General features: G+C 40.1%; 1 protein-coding gene across 1 annotated transcript in view; it reads left to right on the top strand.

Moving 5' to 3' along the window:
• LOC108799965 (alpha-2-macroglobulin-like) overlaps positions 1-16826 on the top strand; it is a 78182-nt gene that overhangs the window by 35473 nt on the left and 25883 nt on the right. Inside the window, exons 17-24 of the mRNA XM_018571915.1 lie at positions 442-535; positions 3680-3803; positions 4035-4260; positions 7245-7371; positions 9832-9953; positions 12241-12301; positions 13931-14014; positions 15504-15680. Of these exons, the coding sequence (XP_018427417.1) occupies positions 442-535; positions 3680-3803; positions 4035-4260; positions 7245-7371; positions 9832-9953; positions 12241-12301; positions 13931-14014; positions 15504-15680 (1015 nt within the window). The remainder of the gene's footprint in view (positions 1-441; positions 536-3679; positions 3804-4034; positions 4261-7244; positions 7372-9831; positions 9954-12240; positions 12302-13930; positions 14015-15503; positions 15681-16826) is intronic.

The following is a 16826-nucleotide window of genomic DNA, read 5'->3' as shown; positions in this document are numbered from 1 at the left end:
TCATGCGTGGTAGGCACCTGATCTTATCTATAGGTATAATTTAGTTTCTCTGAAGGGGTAGGCTCACCAGTCTTCAAAAGCTCCCCCTTGTTTTCCTCACCCCACTGGAGCCCCCCAACTCTGCAAGCACAGCCTTCCCAGCTCTAATGTCCCCACCAGAGCCCCAACTCTGCCAACAAAGCCCCCTAGCTACCTGCCAGCGAATTTTCAAAGTGAATTTTTGCTTAGCTTAGTGAATGAGGTTAGCTTTTGCTGACTTCTAATCATGTTTGAGCACAAAACCGGTTTTATTTTTAATGTATCTTCCATATGACTGGATATTCGTTGCAAAGGTAGTTTTTCCTCATTTGCTAAGCTTCATGAAAATTCACTTTGCAAAGTGAACAAGCTCTGTTAGTTTAGTAAGTCAGCTCCTTCAACAGCATTGTTTTTTCATTACAGGGTTTGCGATTAAAAATCTTAACGAGTGCAGAGATTAAGAAGTGTGTGGAAACACCTGCGATCGACGACAGAGTAGGAAGTACTGTTCTTTTGGGTAAGTTTATTGCAGGATCTATTTCATATAAAATGAGTGCAAACTTATTTCTAGATTTGAGTTTCCTTTTCTCAGTTTAATACAGAATGGTTGTGAGGACAGCTGAGATTGATATGTAGTTGACACGTGTTGTAGGGAAAGCGTAGGGAAAGCGTAGGGAAAGCTGACAACCTGCGCAGGGAGAGATTAGGGTCTGTTTTTTCTTTAATTCTGATTGCTTCCTCTTTGGGCAATCAGCCCCTTTGTTGCCTTCATGTTTGTCTTTCATTTTTTACTGTAATGAGTAGGGATGCACCGATACTCGTACTCGCCCAAATGCTCCGATACTTATCCCCGATACCGAAACTTCCGGTCAGAGGGAGATTTCCTCTGACTGGCAGTGCCATGAGGGAACATGGAGCCAGCTTCCCGGCTGTGACGACATGGTGATCAGTTTATGAGTTAAATGTGTATTGGTGTTGAGTTATGTTTGAGTGCGTTATACTGTGTAACCTGGTTAGGAAAAGACTGTCAGCACCATCCCTCGTTATCTCCCATTGTTCTCTGAAGGAGCTCAGGATAATGACATTCTGGCCAGGCTCCTGCTATGGCTGTCTGGAGCTCGTTAGCAGGGGAAACCCTGTGGTGTTGTGAAGACAGAATGTCTGGGGGGAGGGCAGGGTGGATGTGATGGGATTATAATCTGATCTCATCACTTGCTGTATAAAAGTTTGTGCAGTTGCTCAATAAATCAGAGTTTGCTTCACCCTACACTCGTGTCCCGACCAGTGACTGGGGAAACTGGGAGCTAAGGATCTTCAGGTTACAATATCTCCTCAGCAAGGAAGAAGACAGAGGCGGACATACTCATCCTGAGTACTGGGGTCCGTCACACCGGCCAATCAGGGCGGTGGGTAATGACACGCCTCCCGGCTTCCTGATTGGCCGGGAAGCAGGCTCCATTCTAGTGGAAGTACCAGTATCGGTACTCGGTATCGGCGAGTACCCGAAGATAAATATCATTACTTGTACTCTATAACGAAAAGCCGCTACCACTGCATCCCTAGCAATGAGGTTAGCGGTCAATTTTAGCTGCTGTTCTATCCATAGCTATTTTTTTTGCAGTTCTTCCTTTGTAAAAGTGGGCTTTTGTTTCAGGGTTTTGGTATTTTGGAGGTTTTCATTTATTTTGGGGATATACTGTTTTTATTTTATATTGATAGGCCCTTTTGTGCCTTGGGGTGCTCAAAGTAGAGCATTTAATTGTAATTGCCCATCTTTTTTGGGGGCTGCCTTTTGTCTGCAGCACTCTGCTGCATCATAAAAAAATGTAATATACAGCCAGGTATGCAGAAATAAATATAACTGTTCCACACTATATGTATGCATTATGCACTACAGTGTTCGGGCCTTGACATGTGCTCAGCCTCATCCATTTTCCACTAAGGAAGCAGGTTGTCCCACCCTCCCTCCCTTAATGTTGTGATTATGGGGGTTTTCGGGGGTACTTTTGTCACGGCAGCTTGACGGGTTAGGGGGTCTTTGGGGGGTCTACAAAATCGGAGTTGATTACAAAAATGGGGGGCCCTCAGCTGGTATGGGTGCCTCCCCCTGTTGGTGTCCGGATCTGTTGGTGTCCGGATAAGTGTCCTCGAGCTGGTTGTGGTGCGGCTGGGGACATGGGTGGAGTGGTAGGAGAGGCCTTTTTGGGCTGTTGGGCATCAAAAAACCCCTTTTCAGGTCAACGATCATTTACAGTATTATTTGTATATATTATTTGGTTTATTACTTTTGGTTATTGTTAAAATTGTTTGGTTTAATAAAAGGTCTGCTGTGGCCATTAAAATCCATGTCACGCAGTACGAGTGTTTATTGGGGTTTTGAACGAAGGGACGAAAATTGACGAATCCATCAGTCATGTTTGAGTGTGTGAGATTGTGTCTGTGGTTGTGAATGTATGTCAATGTTTTTGAGGGCCTGTTCCCGCGCGATGAATGCACCGTACCATGCAATTGCACCTACCGCGCATTCTGGTGTGGGAGGTGTGTTGCATTGCCATTCATTTTAATGGCATCCCCAACCCACCTCCTAACCACAGTTTGATCGCCCACACAGTACCGCAATGCTGTGTGTTTCAGTGCGGAGAAACTTGGGTCACAATGTAATGACCATGGAGAAATGTGGGTCCTGAGGTTACACAGGTTGAGAACCACTGCTCTAAGCATCAGATGCACCCACAGATTTTGTATGTTAGCTTGAATCCATTCATCCGATTGACTGTGAAAGCGTTCCTCTAAGAAAAAAAGCTTCTTCCATAAAAAAAAACATTGAAGGAGAAGCAGTTTCTCCATTTTGTGTTTTCCAAGCACTATACTAACATGAAAAGAAAAAGCTGAATGCATGCCTTCAAACTTTTTGAAAGGGGGAAGGGGCAGAGGACACACCCAAGCACTTCCCCATTACACAGACTACGACAGACCCTTTTAAAGCAATTGGTTATTGATTGGATAAATCCACAAGTGTTTATTTCACAAATTCTTTTTCTTTATGTTGGCTTTTAATAACAAATGCAACAAAATATATGAAAGGTTTAATTCAGTAAACCATTTTTCATAATTATTGTTTTTGTTTTGTTTCACAATGCTAAACCGTGTAAGGCCGCTGTGATATGGGCGACAGGCATTCCAATCAGCAGAGGATCCATGCACAGTTCCCCTGCTGATCGGAGCAGTACAGTGCAAATATCATTTTTGCGACACCCAAATCAGTTAAGTTTTGTCTCCATTGCAAGAAATGAAGTAACTGGATCTATGTTAGGTCTATGGGCTGTTGGATATAAGCGGACAAGTCCGGGGTAAGTGGATGTAAATGGACAAACAACTGTTTATGTCTGGGTGCTCAGAGCGTTGTATTGGGCTTCCAATCAGATACGCCTGAAAAACTGACAGGCAGATTTGACTGGCCTGCCCATGTGAAAAGGGCCTAATACATTTTTCATTAACCTTGGCTATAAATAGATAAATAATTTTTTTAAATATTTTTTCTTATATAGACGTTTATACTGTACATCAGACCAAAAAGGAGGGACAATTGAGAATGAAAAGAAAGAGGGATAAGGCTGAGTGCTACATGTTTGGTGTAACCATGTGTGTATTTCTTTTTAAGCTCGTGTCCCAAGTGCACCACATGAAACAAACCTCCTGACAACAGCTAGAACAGCAAAAAAAGAGGAGGAAAGAATACGAGTCTATTTTCCTGAGACCTTACTTTTTGAACTTATAGCACTGGGGTAAGTATGAACTAGGAGTGAATAGAGTGTTATGAAGGGAATCTGACATTAGAACATAATGAGCAATGGAAAGGTTGGACCTTGGAACTTTATTGGAGAATCCTTCGTATCAAACAGTTGTAAAAGTCTAGTTTCTAGATTTCAAATAAACCCATCTATATTTGTGTTTCTGTCTCATCTGTTTAACTCCAACTGTTTTCACATATATATGATTTTGTTTTTGCTTTTTAGAACAGATGGCAGTGCTGAACTCCACAAGAAGGCACCAGATACCATCACAGACTGGAATGGAGGGGCAGTTTGCTTGGGTCCCAGTGGATTAGGCCTGTCTTCTGCTGCTTCTCTTCGGGTCTTCCAGCCATTCTTTGTGGAGCTTACCCTGCCGTACTCTGTAGTGCGGGGAGAAACATTTACCCTAAAAGCTTCTACATTTAACTACATGGAGCAGCCTATGAAGGTAAATAAAACTCAGAAAATGAATGCCACATTATATAAAATATATTTTCCCCGATTCTATCTTCCCATAGGCGGTTTGTTGTCCAGCAGTCATAACGGACTATAAAGGTTTTCTACTTCAATTGTATATTTGTTGAATCCCTTGAAACTTTTGATAATTGGAAGAGATAGTTTCCACTTTTCCCTGTCATACTTTCTCTTCGCTATAACCAAACCTGTACGTTTTCCTGCCTGTGAATGAGTGGACAGTTTTAGCAGATCAGTGTCTCTTTTATTTCATTCTTAGAGTTTATCAGGAAAATAACTGATCATGCTTTTTGTCTTACAAATCAGCAATATATATTGTGCTGGTGAAGCTTCTTTTTTTTTAGCTAAGAAAAGTTAATGCTAAAGGCTAGCATGTATACCTTGAAGGCAGATGTTTGACCAGGGGATTGGCATGTCAGTCTCACTACCTTCAGACTAAATAAAACCCTGGTGGAGCAAATTCTGAACAATACTCTTACTTCTACTGAGAAAGAAATGCTTTTCATTTGGATATAATATTTATGATTTATGCGAGCATGACCAAGCCTTTATTAAGCCCAACAGTGCAATTATTTTCTGTGTAATGGGCCCATAGCTTGCCACAGCATAGTAATGAGTCTGTGAGACAGAGATCACTTGAAGTTTGATAGTTGTTGCCCTATTAACTGTCTAATGTCAGGCTAATAATCCATACTTTGGTAATCTAAAAGAATCGGATTTATTCTTGATGGAAATATAAAGTCAAAAAGTGACTTTAGGCCTATTGGTTCCCCTAACCACAGCCTCTCAAAAACCTACTGATGTAACTTAGTGGTCTCTTGGAGTGGGCTCCATCCAGGTCTAACCTGACTATGCCTAACTCTTATTTTCACATGTTCTCCATAGCTGAGTGGTGCTTTCTGTTTAACATAGAGACACTGATTGGCTGGCTGTATTATATGATTTTTTATGACATATTCTTTTATCTTGAAGATGTAGGGTGGAAGAAGTTCAAAAGAGAAAATGGCTTCCGTTCTTGCATAAAACTCAAAAATGTGTTTAATTACAAAGTTACAAATGATTACAAGATAAATGGCATGAAACAAAATATAAAAATAGATCTGTAAATGTGTAAGTGTGTACACGTGTAAGTGCTCTAGAATGTGAGAATAGGTCCCTTTTTCCTTTGTGAGAATGTCCCGCCCATTTGCCATGAATAGCCTTTTTAAAACATGACAGGCTTTGGGTACCTCACAGCTGAAATCCGAAACTCTTCAGACCACTAATAGAAGAGAGGGGGATGGGGGAGAATTGCCCCCACCTTCCTATAGCCTTAACTATAAGTTAAAATGCCTTCAACTAGAGTCCCGGCAGCAAAAGTCGCCGGGAGTCTGTTTAAACAGCCCCGATGCTGGCGACGTACACTGTACGTCGTCAGTCACGAAGGGGTTAAAACATATAATGTTGCATGTATCAATATATATATACATAATTCAATGTTCTTTCTTATATTAATAACTTAATCAAGAAATATTATAGTAAAGAGATATAATTCATAGTTTGTAAACACTTCATAAACTTTGATTTAGGCTAGGTTCACGTATGGCACATTGTGCCTGCGGTCCGGTGCAGTGCGATCAAAATACTGCAAGCACTATTTGGATCGCACCGCATTGGACCTCAGACACAATGTGCCTTGCGATCCTGTGTGGACGATCGCATTGCGGCCGGAGGGCGTGGCTACAGTGCCATTCACTTCAATGGCCCGCCACGCCCTCCTGCCCCGCAAAGAAGTGAGCCAGCCGCAATGCGATGCAGTGCGTTCTGGCCAGAATCGGCCCGAAACGCACTGCATCTGGTATGAACCTAGCCTTAGAATATTCTGCAAAGCGACCCTCACACTGTCTTCCTCAGTAATTAGGAATGTGGGAAGTTCTAGCCATCTCTACCATCATGATTGATGAATAACACATGTGCAGCTAACAACTTCTAGTACAACCAAAACCATGCACTTTAGTCTGCTTGCGTATATTCCCAAACTGAACAAATGAATATATAGAAAATCAATCATCACTTAAGTTCTTTACATCCATACATAATCCCTATATCAGCGGGTTTTTTTTTTCTGACATCGGGGGCCGCCGGCCACAGTAAGTCAGAAAAAAAAAACACCATAGGAATGCATAGCTAGATTCCTATTGGCTATTTCACTTTGCAATAGCCAATATCAAACTAGCTATTGCACTCGCCCTCTGCTGCTGCCAATCAGCAGAGGGGGGCCTGAAGTTCTCATCAGGTCCTCTTCTTCTGATTGACAGCAGCAGAGGGTGGGTGCAATAGCTAGTTTGCTATTGGCTATTGCAAAGTGAAATAGCCAATAGGAATCTAGCTATGCATTCCTATATTTTTTTTTTTTTTCATTCTGACGGCGTACGCCATTGGTTCTCAATCTGTGGGTCACTGTGTGATTACTGCTGTGCTAGGTGAGAGTCCTCCTCAGCCCTCTCCTAGTGCAGTGTCAGTTCTCCTGCCACACCATCAGATGTCACTGCAGCAGCCGTGTCATCCCTAAATTTTACTGTTGGGGGTCATCACAACTTGACAAATGTTACCAAGGCGTCCCGGCCCTGGAAAAGTTGAGAACCATTGCCCTATATGAATAATACCCTATAAACATTATTAGTATTGTTACTCATTAGAGCCCCTGTGCCACGTCAAAAAAAGCAGTACACAGAACCAGTGTTATACCATAGCAGAACACAAAAGCAGGAAAAGTAAGGCAGCAGCTTTGTTTTGGAGGGAACACATTACAACAAACTGGTAAATATTTAAGGACTAAACCTGCGTGTTTTAGCATGGTGGCAGTAAGAAGAACTAGTGGACCTTTTTGACATATGGTCTGCTTTTACACTACATCTCATTTATAGTAACAATGAGAGATATGTACAACAGTAAATTGTAATGTCACTTTTTTTCCAGATTAGGACCACACTGCACACCACCAGTGATCTAGAAAAAATGCCATGTGAAGATTGTCACCACACCAGCTGTCTAGGAGCAGATGAGAGCACAACATTCTTCTGGAAACTAAAAGCCAAAGTCCTGGGTAAGAGGTCTTTCTAAAAAATCATGGGTAGACCTAGGTAAATGTGCTAAGAATTTCTCTTCTGGCTTATAGAGCATCATGGGATTTAAAGTAGAACATCTGAAATTCTCAGCTTACACATTTTATAAATTTATACAGCAGATGAGAGTGACATGTTAATATCGGGCTCACGAGGCCCATGACTCATTAGAAGTGTCAATATACAGGTGTGCAGCAGAACTGCGTTTAGCGGTCTCACTATGCAACAATGAGACTCCCTCACCACCGTACTGCTGCTAATAACAGGGCTTTGCAATGCATCTTCTTACAGGATCAAACCCTGTTTCACATAAATAAATTAATAATTAAAATGAAATAAAATAATCCCTTCTGCACTAAAATGCCATTTTGATTTTTTTAAATGTGTGCTGTAGACTACTATATACTGTATCATTATGTCTGTGAAGGTTCTCATTCATCCAGGTCATGGTATATCTGTAAAAAAATAAGTCAAGGCAACTGGACTTGCAGTATTTTTCTCGAAGACATTTCATCGGTCGCCCAACCAGCTTTCTCAATTCAGAGACCATTTATGTAAAAATTGAGAAGCCAAGCTTGAATAGAGGTGGGGGGGGGGGGGGGGGGGAGACACTTTACAGACTGACAGTTTTAAGCTCAAAAACTGTGGAACCAGCACACGATCATCTTCCAAAGAAATTCAAACTTTATTCCACATGCATTTATACAAGGCACAACCGCTGACGCATTTCTGCCTTACTCGGTCTTAAGGCAATACACTGAGGCAACAACTAGTTCACCCAAAAGACCCAACGCCAAAACACAAGATGAACAACATTGTGTATGCAGTCCAGTGCAGTGGGGAGTGCTCAGAATTGTATGTCGATGAAACAAAACAGCAGCTGCACCAGCGTATGGCACATCATAGAAGAGCCAAACCCTTTGGTCAGGATTCAGCAGTATACATACATCTAAAGAAAAAAGGTCACTTCTTTGAAGACAACCAAGTAAAGACACCATTTATTTAAAAATGGAGAAGCCAAGCTTGAATAAAGGTGGTGGTGGGGGTGGGGGGTTCAGACATTTTATTGTCTGCCACATACAATGCTGTTTTTTTTTTTTTAATTCAAAAGTCAGCTTTATTGAGTAAATATACGATACATGGTAATTACATACAAGTATATATAACAGTCGGAATACAAGCGGGATAACATTAGTGGTGTGCCCATGGTGAAGGGCAATCGTCACAGAGCAAGAACTGCACTGACGGGCATGTCACTACGCATAACTATTTTGTACAAGCATGGTTATCCAACATTTATCAGAGATAAGCACATCATACAATGCTGTTTTAACACCTCTCTCTGGGCTCCCATTATCCAAATGCACCTGGTTGTGACAAACGCATGTGGATTGGAACAACATTCACCATATTTATTCCCAGATAATTTTTTGTACAAGTCATTCTGAATTGAGAAAGCTGATTGGACGACCGGTGAAATGTCTTCAAGAAAAATACAGCAAGTCCAATTGCCTTGACTTATTTTTTTTCCAGATATACTATATATCATTGCTCTTTTCACTTGATTAGCATTACTACCCTGACATTTTTTGGCCTAAAGCCAATCTTTCTAGCCTCCTTTTGGACTGTAGTTACATGATGTAGTCCGCAAAAAAAGTCTAATGATCAAAGAAGCACAAAGACCTAGTCATGACATCAGATATGTATTGAAAACAGTTTTTTTTCCTTTTAATTCCATTAGTATGTTGAAGAAGGTGGTAGAAAGGAACCAGGGAAAATATAATCAACTTTTAAAATCCAAAAGAAAAAAACAAAAACTTATTTTATGATTTATTATAAATATTTTTCTCTGACTTCTGGCAAGCATGCATAGCTGAGGGTAACAAGGGCATTCTTGTGGGTTCCTGGGATGCTGAGTTCCCTAAATCCCACAAGAATGCAGGACAATGCAGGAGTGTATTCTTGGGATGCATGGGATCCTCAGCTTTCCCAGGATCCCACGAGAAGGCCCAATGAGGTCAGCTGTGCTTACAGGAAGTTGTGATTTTTTTTTCTTTTTACTAGCTTCATTTATTTTTGCTTTAACCTAGCCTTTTTGTATTAGAGGTGTGAAGGGCTAGCTAACAAATAGAATTTATATTGTCTTGCATTGGGTTGTGCAATGGTGTAGCAGCTCTTAGATTGAAGGCACGGCCCTTGAAATGCATCTACTGAGAATGCACATCACTATAACATTTTGTGTACAGCATTATTGTGGCATGGTGACAAAAAAAATAATTTATGTTGATAGTAGAAACTAGAATGAAAGTGTTGAGGTTTAGGTAGAGGTAGATGAGTCCCATGTATTTTGTAGAACTCTGTGGATTACGTTTGTGCTACATAAACAGATGCAAAGAAATAATGTATAGTTACTAGTAATTAACATCTGTGCCTCCTTCTAGGACAAGTAAACATCACAGTGAAAACTGAGGCTCTGCACACAGATGAATTGTGCAACAATGAGATACCGATTGTCCCTAAGAGAGGAAGCACGGATACAATCGTCAAGCCTTTACTTGTTCAGGTCAGTATGTATTATATGTATCCTATAGTGTCTGGAAAATCTGGGAACAAAAATCACCTTTCTGCTTGCCCATGTCAATACTTTGCCCTGCTGTTAAAACAAAATAAATAGTTATTTCTCAATTTTCCCAATTCAGCTAAAATGATGTCTTAACACTGAAGGACATGGTAAAATATGGGATGCATGAGTCCAACCTAATGAAAAAAAGGAAGCCATCAGCATAAAGACTTCCATTTTAAAAAAATTTAAAAACCTATTTCACAAAGGAAATATTTTGTTGCTGAAGGCAAATGAAAGAAAACAGATAATGCTTTTGTCATGGCATGAGGGACCACAGCATGGCATTCTGGAACCAGAATTTCACAATTTTTTAGCCAGAGCTACATGAATGGAAGTAAAATGGAATAGCCAATATTTTATATTTGATCACCGGTATAAATACATTGCACTTTTCTTCAAAGGTTGGTTGTGCTGCTGAATTCCTACCTCCAAAGAGAACTAACCTACCTACAATCTAGCAACACCCTCTTCACTTATTTAAACTGCTTTAAAACAATTCAAATCAAAATCATAACCAAGATTCCAAGTGATATAGAAGAGCAGCATAATCATGTGCAGGATTTTCCTCTACCCTCCTTTGTGCCACCCAAAGCAAAACCCTTCTTACCACCAGCATGATAAGCCATCACCTTAGTAATAATTAGACATGTGCGATTTGTTTTCGTTCCAAATCAAAACTCGAATGAATTTTCTGAAATTCCAACATACGCACACATCCGAATTTCCTACTCCCAATGCATCCGAATGTGTCCAAATACGAATTTCTGTTTACGGAAATTAAACTGAAACGAACATGTGACTTTTCTGGCCAATCAGATGTGTTTTTAGCTTAATGCATCCAAATAGGTCTGAACACGAATTTTCATTATGGCAACATGGGAGCCATATACAGTATATATACACATATATTCCAAAACTGAGGCTCCCAGACCCGAATGGCAGTCAGGAGCTCCCGAATGCAATTTGGAAATTCAGATCCCAAATGTAATTCGGTACTAGGAGATTCAGCTTTAGTATTAATATCTGTATATGGTTTTCTGTGGTATTCGCAACAAATATTTGTCAACTCATCCGAAACTAACGAAAATTCCGATTTATTCTGAATCCAAAACCCGAAGCGGATTGAATTTTGCATTCGAAACCCGAAACAACAAAATATTCGAACCGAACCAAATTTTGTCTGCAGCTTACATGTCTAGTAATAATACCACCACTAGCAGATTAACTACCATGTGTTAGGCCTGCCAAGAATTCCCACCCATCAGTCCAATTTCCTGACCGGTAGTCTTGTTATCCCGGTGTCAGGTGGAGAGACAGATGGGAATCTCACAGCCAGGGTATGCAGAGACCCGATGAACAAAATGTAGGCAGAACAAGACCAGCAATACAATAATAATAATGAAAGGAACTACACACAGTATGGTGTTAGCCAGGATCAGTAGCCAGTAATTAGAATTGCGCAGTACCAAATGAAATGGGATCTCAGCGTCAGAATCCAGGCCGGGACAGCAACAAACCAAAGGCAACAGGTCCAAAGGGTAGTCCAGAAGAAGCAGAGTCAAAGTCCAAGCCAGGTCAGCAACAAATGGAAGCACAGTACAAAAGGGTAATCCAAAGGCAGGTAGGGGACAAGCGTATCATAAACCAGGAATCCAATATATTAAAGACAATCACACCCAGGATGCACACAGGAAATCATATACTTGGGCAAAGACAGGAAGGTGGCAGATTAGGTAATTTCCTGCAGCTGACCAGTAGGTGGGGCAGAGCCCTATACACTGTAGGTGGATAGGACAAGGTCAGCACAAAATCAGAACCCTCCAGTGGCTCCACAAGCAAGGAAACAACCCAGAGACCAAATGTTCCCAGGATCGTTTCCAGGCAAGGGTGTGATACCATGCACATCCTTGTAGACACAATGAGAACACATCATTTTGAAGAGTTGGCATTACTGAACTCTATTTCTGAATACTGCACAGCAGGCATCTGTGGAAAAATGGCTGATGACCATTACTAATGATGCACCTAGATGGCTCACTTGAAATAAGCTTCTCATCTTGCCCGATGTCAAAAACAGTCTGGTTTATGGGAGCCTTTGTATGGCATTTATCTAAAGTGTAAAATGTTATTATATAACTGAATTTTTTCTTCATGTAAAACTACTATACGTAGACAGATAAAAATTGACACCATACTATATAATTTTTTCTTTTACGCATCTTCACAGCCTGGTGGTGTCCTAGAGGAGAAATCATTTAGCTCTCTGATGTGCATACAAGAGGGAAAAGGTAAGGAATATTAGGGAAGGTTTACAGAAATGGTTTGTATTGTCTATATTAACTATTCCGGGATTCCATGGTTACTATGGGCAACCATTATGGGCAAAACTGCATTTGAAAGCTGGAATCATATTAGTTACTACTGAGTGAGAAAGACCTGTTTTATTCATTTTGGGCAAATATTATTGTACTTCCTTGGTATCAGTGATAGAATGGAAGAGCCATTGACCCTGAAAATCTCTCTGAACATTCAATCTGTGCAAATAGAGGCAAAAATGAACATTCTTAGTATATTTTCTTTCTAGATTGAATGTCACATTCAGAAGATACCATATTATGGCCACTGGAGGGAGCTGAGGAGCTTAGGAAATACTTAAAGTAATATTAAACGCGCAAACTTTTTCTCAATAATGAATCCAGATCAAACAAATATACATTGCCGAGCAAAGTATTTATTTTTGCCCAAGCATTTACAGTCATCATGTTGAAAAACAGCTCCAACTCTCTCAGATCAACTTCCCTAAACTTACTGTCCAGTACAAGATCACAAGGGACAGAACAGTCTCCAGCAGCCATCCATCTACTAGCTGAAAGAAGGGAGGAGGGAGGAAGGAGGAGCACGGAACAGGGGAGTGTCTTGCCTTTCTCTCTGTGCCTGTGAGTTTGTGGAGACACACACTTAGCATATGAAGAGAAAGGTTTGTTGCACTCCTTAACGGATATTCCCAAATATGGGGAAGGGTGCTTGGAATGACCGCGGATGGCGCCGCCAGTTGCAGATAATAAAGAGATGTCACCAGCACACCAGACTCCTTCAAGGATAGTCAATCGTGAAGGGATGCCTGATGAAGAGATCGTGTGTGGTCCCGACAGTGCTTGTGTATTTGACATAAGTTTTGAATAAATTCACGATTGACTATCCTTGAAGGAATCTGGTGTGCTAGTGATAACACTTTATAAGCAGACACAAAGGTGGTTTCATAGAAACCTGTGAGGGAAAGGAGGCAACCTAAACCATGATATCGGGGATAGGGTTCATTTAACCTAAAAAGAAAATAAGTAAAAAAGTTCATTTTTGCCTTTTTGCGCTAAATGAACATTCACAGAGATTTGAAGGTGGAAAGGCTTTGCGAATTGTTTATATATAAACCCCACTGAAATATGTTAATGTTTATCTCCAACTTTGAAAAAAAGACTTTTAATCTCATATAAAATGTACCTCTGTCAACGGTAACATTTTAATTATATATTTCAGTGAGCTAAGTTACCTGCTGGAGTTCTGTATCTCCTTGGGACTCTAGCAAAATCTCCTCACCATAGTTCCCACTTCTGTTTTCTCTCACTTTGGAGTCTAATTCATACTACACCAACAACAGTGTGTTCTTGAGCTTCCACTCTTACAGTTACAATATCTATATTGTAAAATAACTTTAGCACACAAAAGGGAAAGCTGGAACCGCCTGCCATTGTTTGAGCAGAGCCATGAATTAAAATCCAGAGATCTCCACCACACGAGACATAAAAATTGTGATTTAACCCTCCAGAATCAGTTTTAAATAGGCTAACATTTGTTTAAAATATGAAAGTAACGTGATATGCTCTTTCATTGATAGTTTTTTAAATATATTTTTATTCCAGACAATTCAAAGACAGAGGACGTCAATCTAAAGGTTCCAGAGAAAGTTCTGGAGAATTCTGAGAGAGCTCACATCACAGTTCTGGGTAAGATATATAGGATCTTCTCAAATTTGAATTCACTTTTAGAGGATATATATCCAGTACCTTTTTTTTCTAAACATTCCTAATTACGATCATTCATTCTATAAAGCAGCAGTAATCTTTAGATCGCAATTGATCTACATAATGTTATAAACATCATAGAATGGACCGATCAGTTGTATTGGTCAACATACTGTAGATGGATACAACAAAGGAAAAAAACTGCTTCCAGACTACAACTGACCTTCACTAGGACAGTGAACACATTCGCCAACAGTCAGGAAGAAATCCTTGTAAGGATCATTCAATCTGCAGAACAAGAAATGTGCAGACATATAAAACTGCAATTTTCTTGTAGCTCAAATTTTCAATTGGCTTAGTGACATTCAGATGGAAAATTGTGAAGTATATGCAGGCACGCTCTAAAGATCTATCTCTATAATATCAGTGGTTGTAGAAAGGATATATCTGTTCAAGGATCACTCACAAGGATGATACATAAGTAATATCTAATCCCTTTATGAGTAGCGCAATGTAGATTGCCCACCACATCAAGGAATCCATTGTTCCTAAGTGAGCAATCATCCTTCAGATATTTCAGATAATTCCAGATCTCTGATCCTCAATCATATACAATATCAGATACATAAGAGATACTTTTTCTCCAGCTACGATTCCTACGATTCATATTCTGTCATATCCCCAAAGTATTTTATATATTCACTATTGTGAAACAGTGATTCACTAGGACTTGACAGTCACATTCTAAAATCAGGAGTTGATTGTTTTTATTTTACTATTCTGACCAGAACAAAATAAAATTATTCTTTATTAAAGGAGAACTAACCCCTACCTTTTTTTTTGTAATCCCCTCTTATCATGTTCACTCAGTTGTCCTCATAACAGATATTCACATGTCTCTCACATGCAGTGGCTAGCTGTCTCTTCTGAGTTCTTGCAGCGACTCCATGATGACACATAGCGGGGAATTTATCCATACTGGATCAGACAAAGTCTGGAGCAGTTGCCTATGTTTTTTAGTTTTCAGCTTATACAGCAAAAACTTTCATGCACAGTTCAGAAACATGTCAAGAAACATCAGGGAAAGGACCAAAACAGGAGCAGACAAAATCTGGAGCAGCTGTGCATGGTAACCAATCAGCTTCTCTCTTGGGATGCATGATGACAGTATCACAGGAGGCTGCAGGTGCCTGGGATGTCATTCTTACCGGTGAGTTCTGGGAAGGGTCCCAAAGAGAAAAAGGTATTTGGGGAAAAAAAAAATGTCCGATAGTGAGAGATGAGGAGGGGGTGGGGTGGTAAGTATGTAATAAGGGAAAGTGGGTGGGGAGGGTGAAGGTCTGCTTTAAAGTAGAGTGGACAAACATGGAAAGTAAAAAGTTGTACGATGTTTCAAAGCATTTAAAAACATGCTGACTTAGCGTTGTAAAGCAATTCTACCTAAAATGTGCCTCATGTTATTCTTTTACAGGAGACCTGATGGGTACAGCCATGCAAAACCTGGACCGACTCCTGGCCATGCCATACGGGTGCGGGGAACAGAACATGGTTCTCTTTGCCCCTAATATCTTCATTTTGCAGTATCTGCAGAACACTCACCAACTGACTGATGAGATAAAGAGTAAAGCCATCAGGTTCCTGGAGAGTGGTAAGACTTGCTGGGCCAGACTACCCCTCACGTTATATCTAATCTTTTGCAAATCCATAAATGCTTATATGAAACTTCACGTTTTGTTCAGTAAAACAGCCTTTAGGTAAACTACATCCAATGGAAGAATTTTAGTAAACGTAAGTGCATGATTTTACTTTTATCTTAAAAATAAAGTTTAATTATGACCTAACACTGGGAATAGGAAGATCTGCTTTCATTATTAACATTTGAGAATCTCGGTACTAAGATAAGTGCGGTAATAATAAAAGCAGCATGCCTTTACTTGCACAGAGGCAACATTAACTCCTCTGCATTGTTCACACAGTCCAGTTGCAATGAGGTGCATTTAGGAAGGTTTTACATGTGTTACCACTCATTCCCTTAGAAAGTGTGTTTTGCTGAAATCTGCACCAAATAAATAATGCCATCTATCCTTAAAGCAGAATTAAAGTTATTTATTTTTAATGCAAACATTCTGCAAATTGCAAGTTAAAAATAGTACATGCATGCACACTAGCTACTGTGCTGGCATAACTGAAGAACCTAGCATTCTTTATGGCCTCTTGGTTTCAGCTCTACAGAAGTAATTGGCTTTCCACACCTCCCTCTTAGTATGTCATTATGGTCCTATATTTGCATAAAAGAAAATCACTGCACTGAGCAATGTGGCTCCTCACAGTCCTGTCCTATTGTATGTTCTCCCTTCACATTTGATTGACAGCTGCATTTAGTAAAACAAGTAACAAGTGGCTGATAAAAGAGTGGAAGAGTAAAGATTGGGTGGGGATGGAACTGCCCTATTACACATCCTGTAGAATTTCCTGTAAGGGAATAATTACATCAGCAACTCCTTCAGTCCCTTCTATTAATGCTGAGAAGACATACTGGAACAAATGTAGCAAGATAGCATAAGAATAAAGTATAAAGTAAGGATAAGGCAAACTATAACAGAGTTTTCCAAGTATGCATGCAAGCATAATCTTCAACCTGCAATTTCAAAATGTTTGAATTGAAAAAACAATACTTTAGTTCTGCTTTGGGTATCTTTTTGCTGGTAATTTTTAAGGTCTTTAGGCTTCTGTAATGCACAGTATGTCTGAATGGAGATGTTAAAGCTCAATTCTGGGGTGCTGTCAGATTTAC

The sequence above is a fragment of the Nanorana parkeri genome, unplaced genomic scaffold (assembly GCF_000935625.1).
Source record: "Nanorana parkeri isolate BGI_ZX_2015 unplaced genomic scaffold, ASM93562v1 scaffold1863, whole genome shotgun sequence".
In the NCBI taxonomy this organism is placed as follows: Eukaryota; Metazoa; Chordata; class Amphibia; order Anura; family Dicroglossidae; genus Nanorana; species Nanorana parkeri.
The sequence above is the reverse complement of the archived record's forward strand: the minus strand, read 5'-3'. Positions and strand labels throughout refer to the sequence as shown.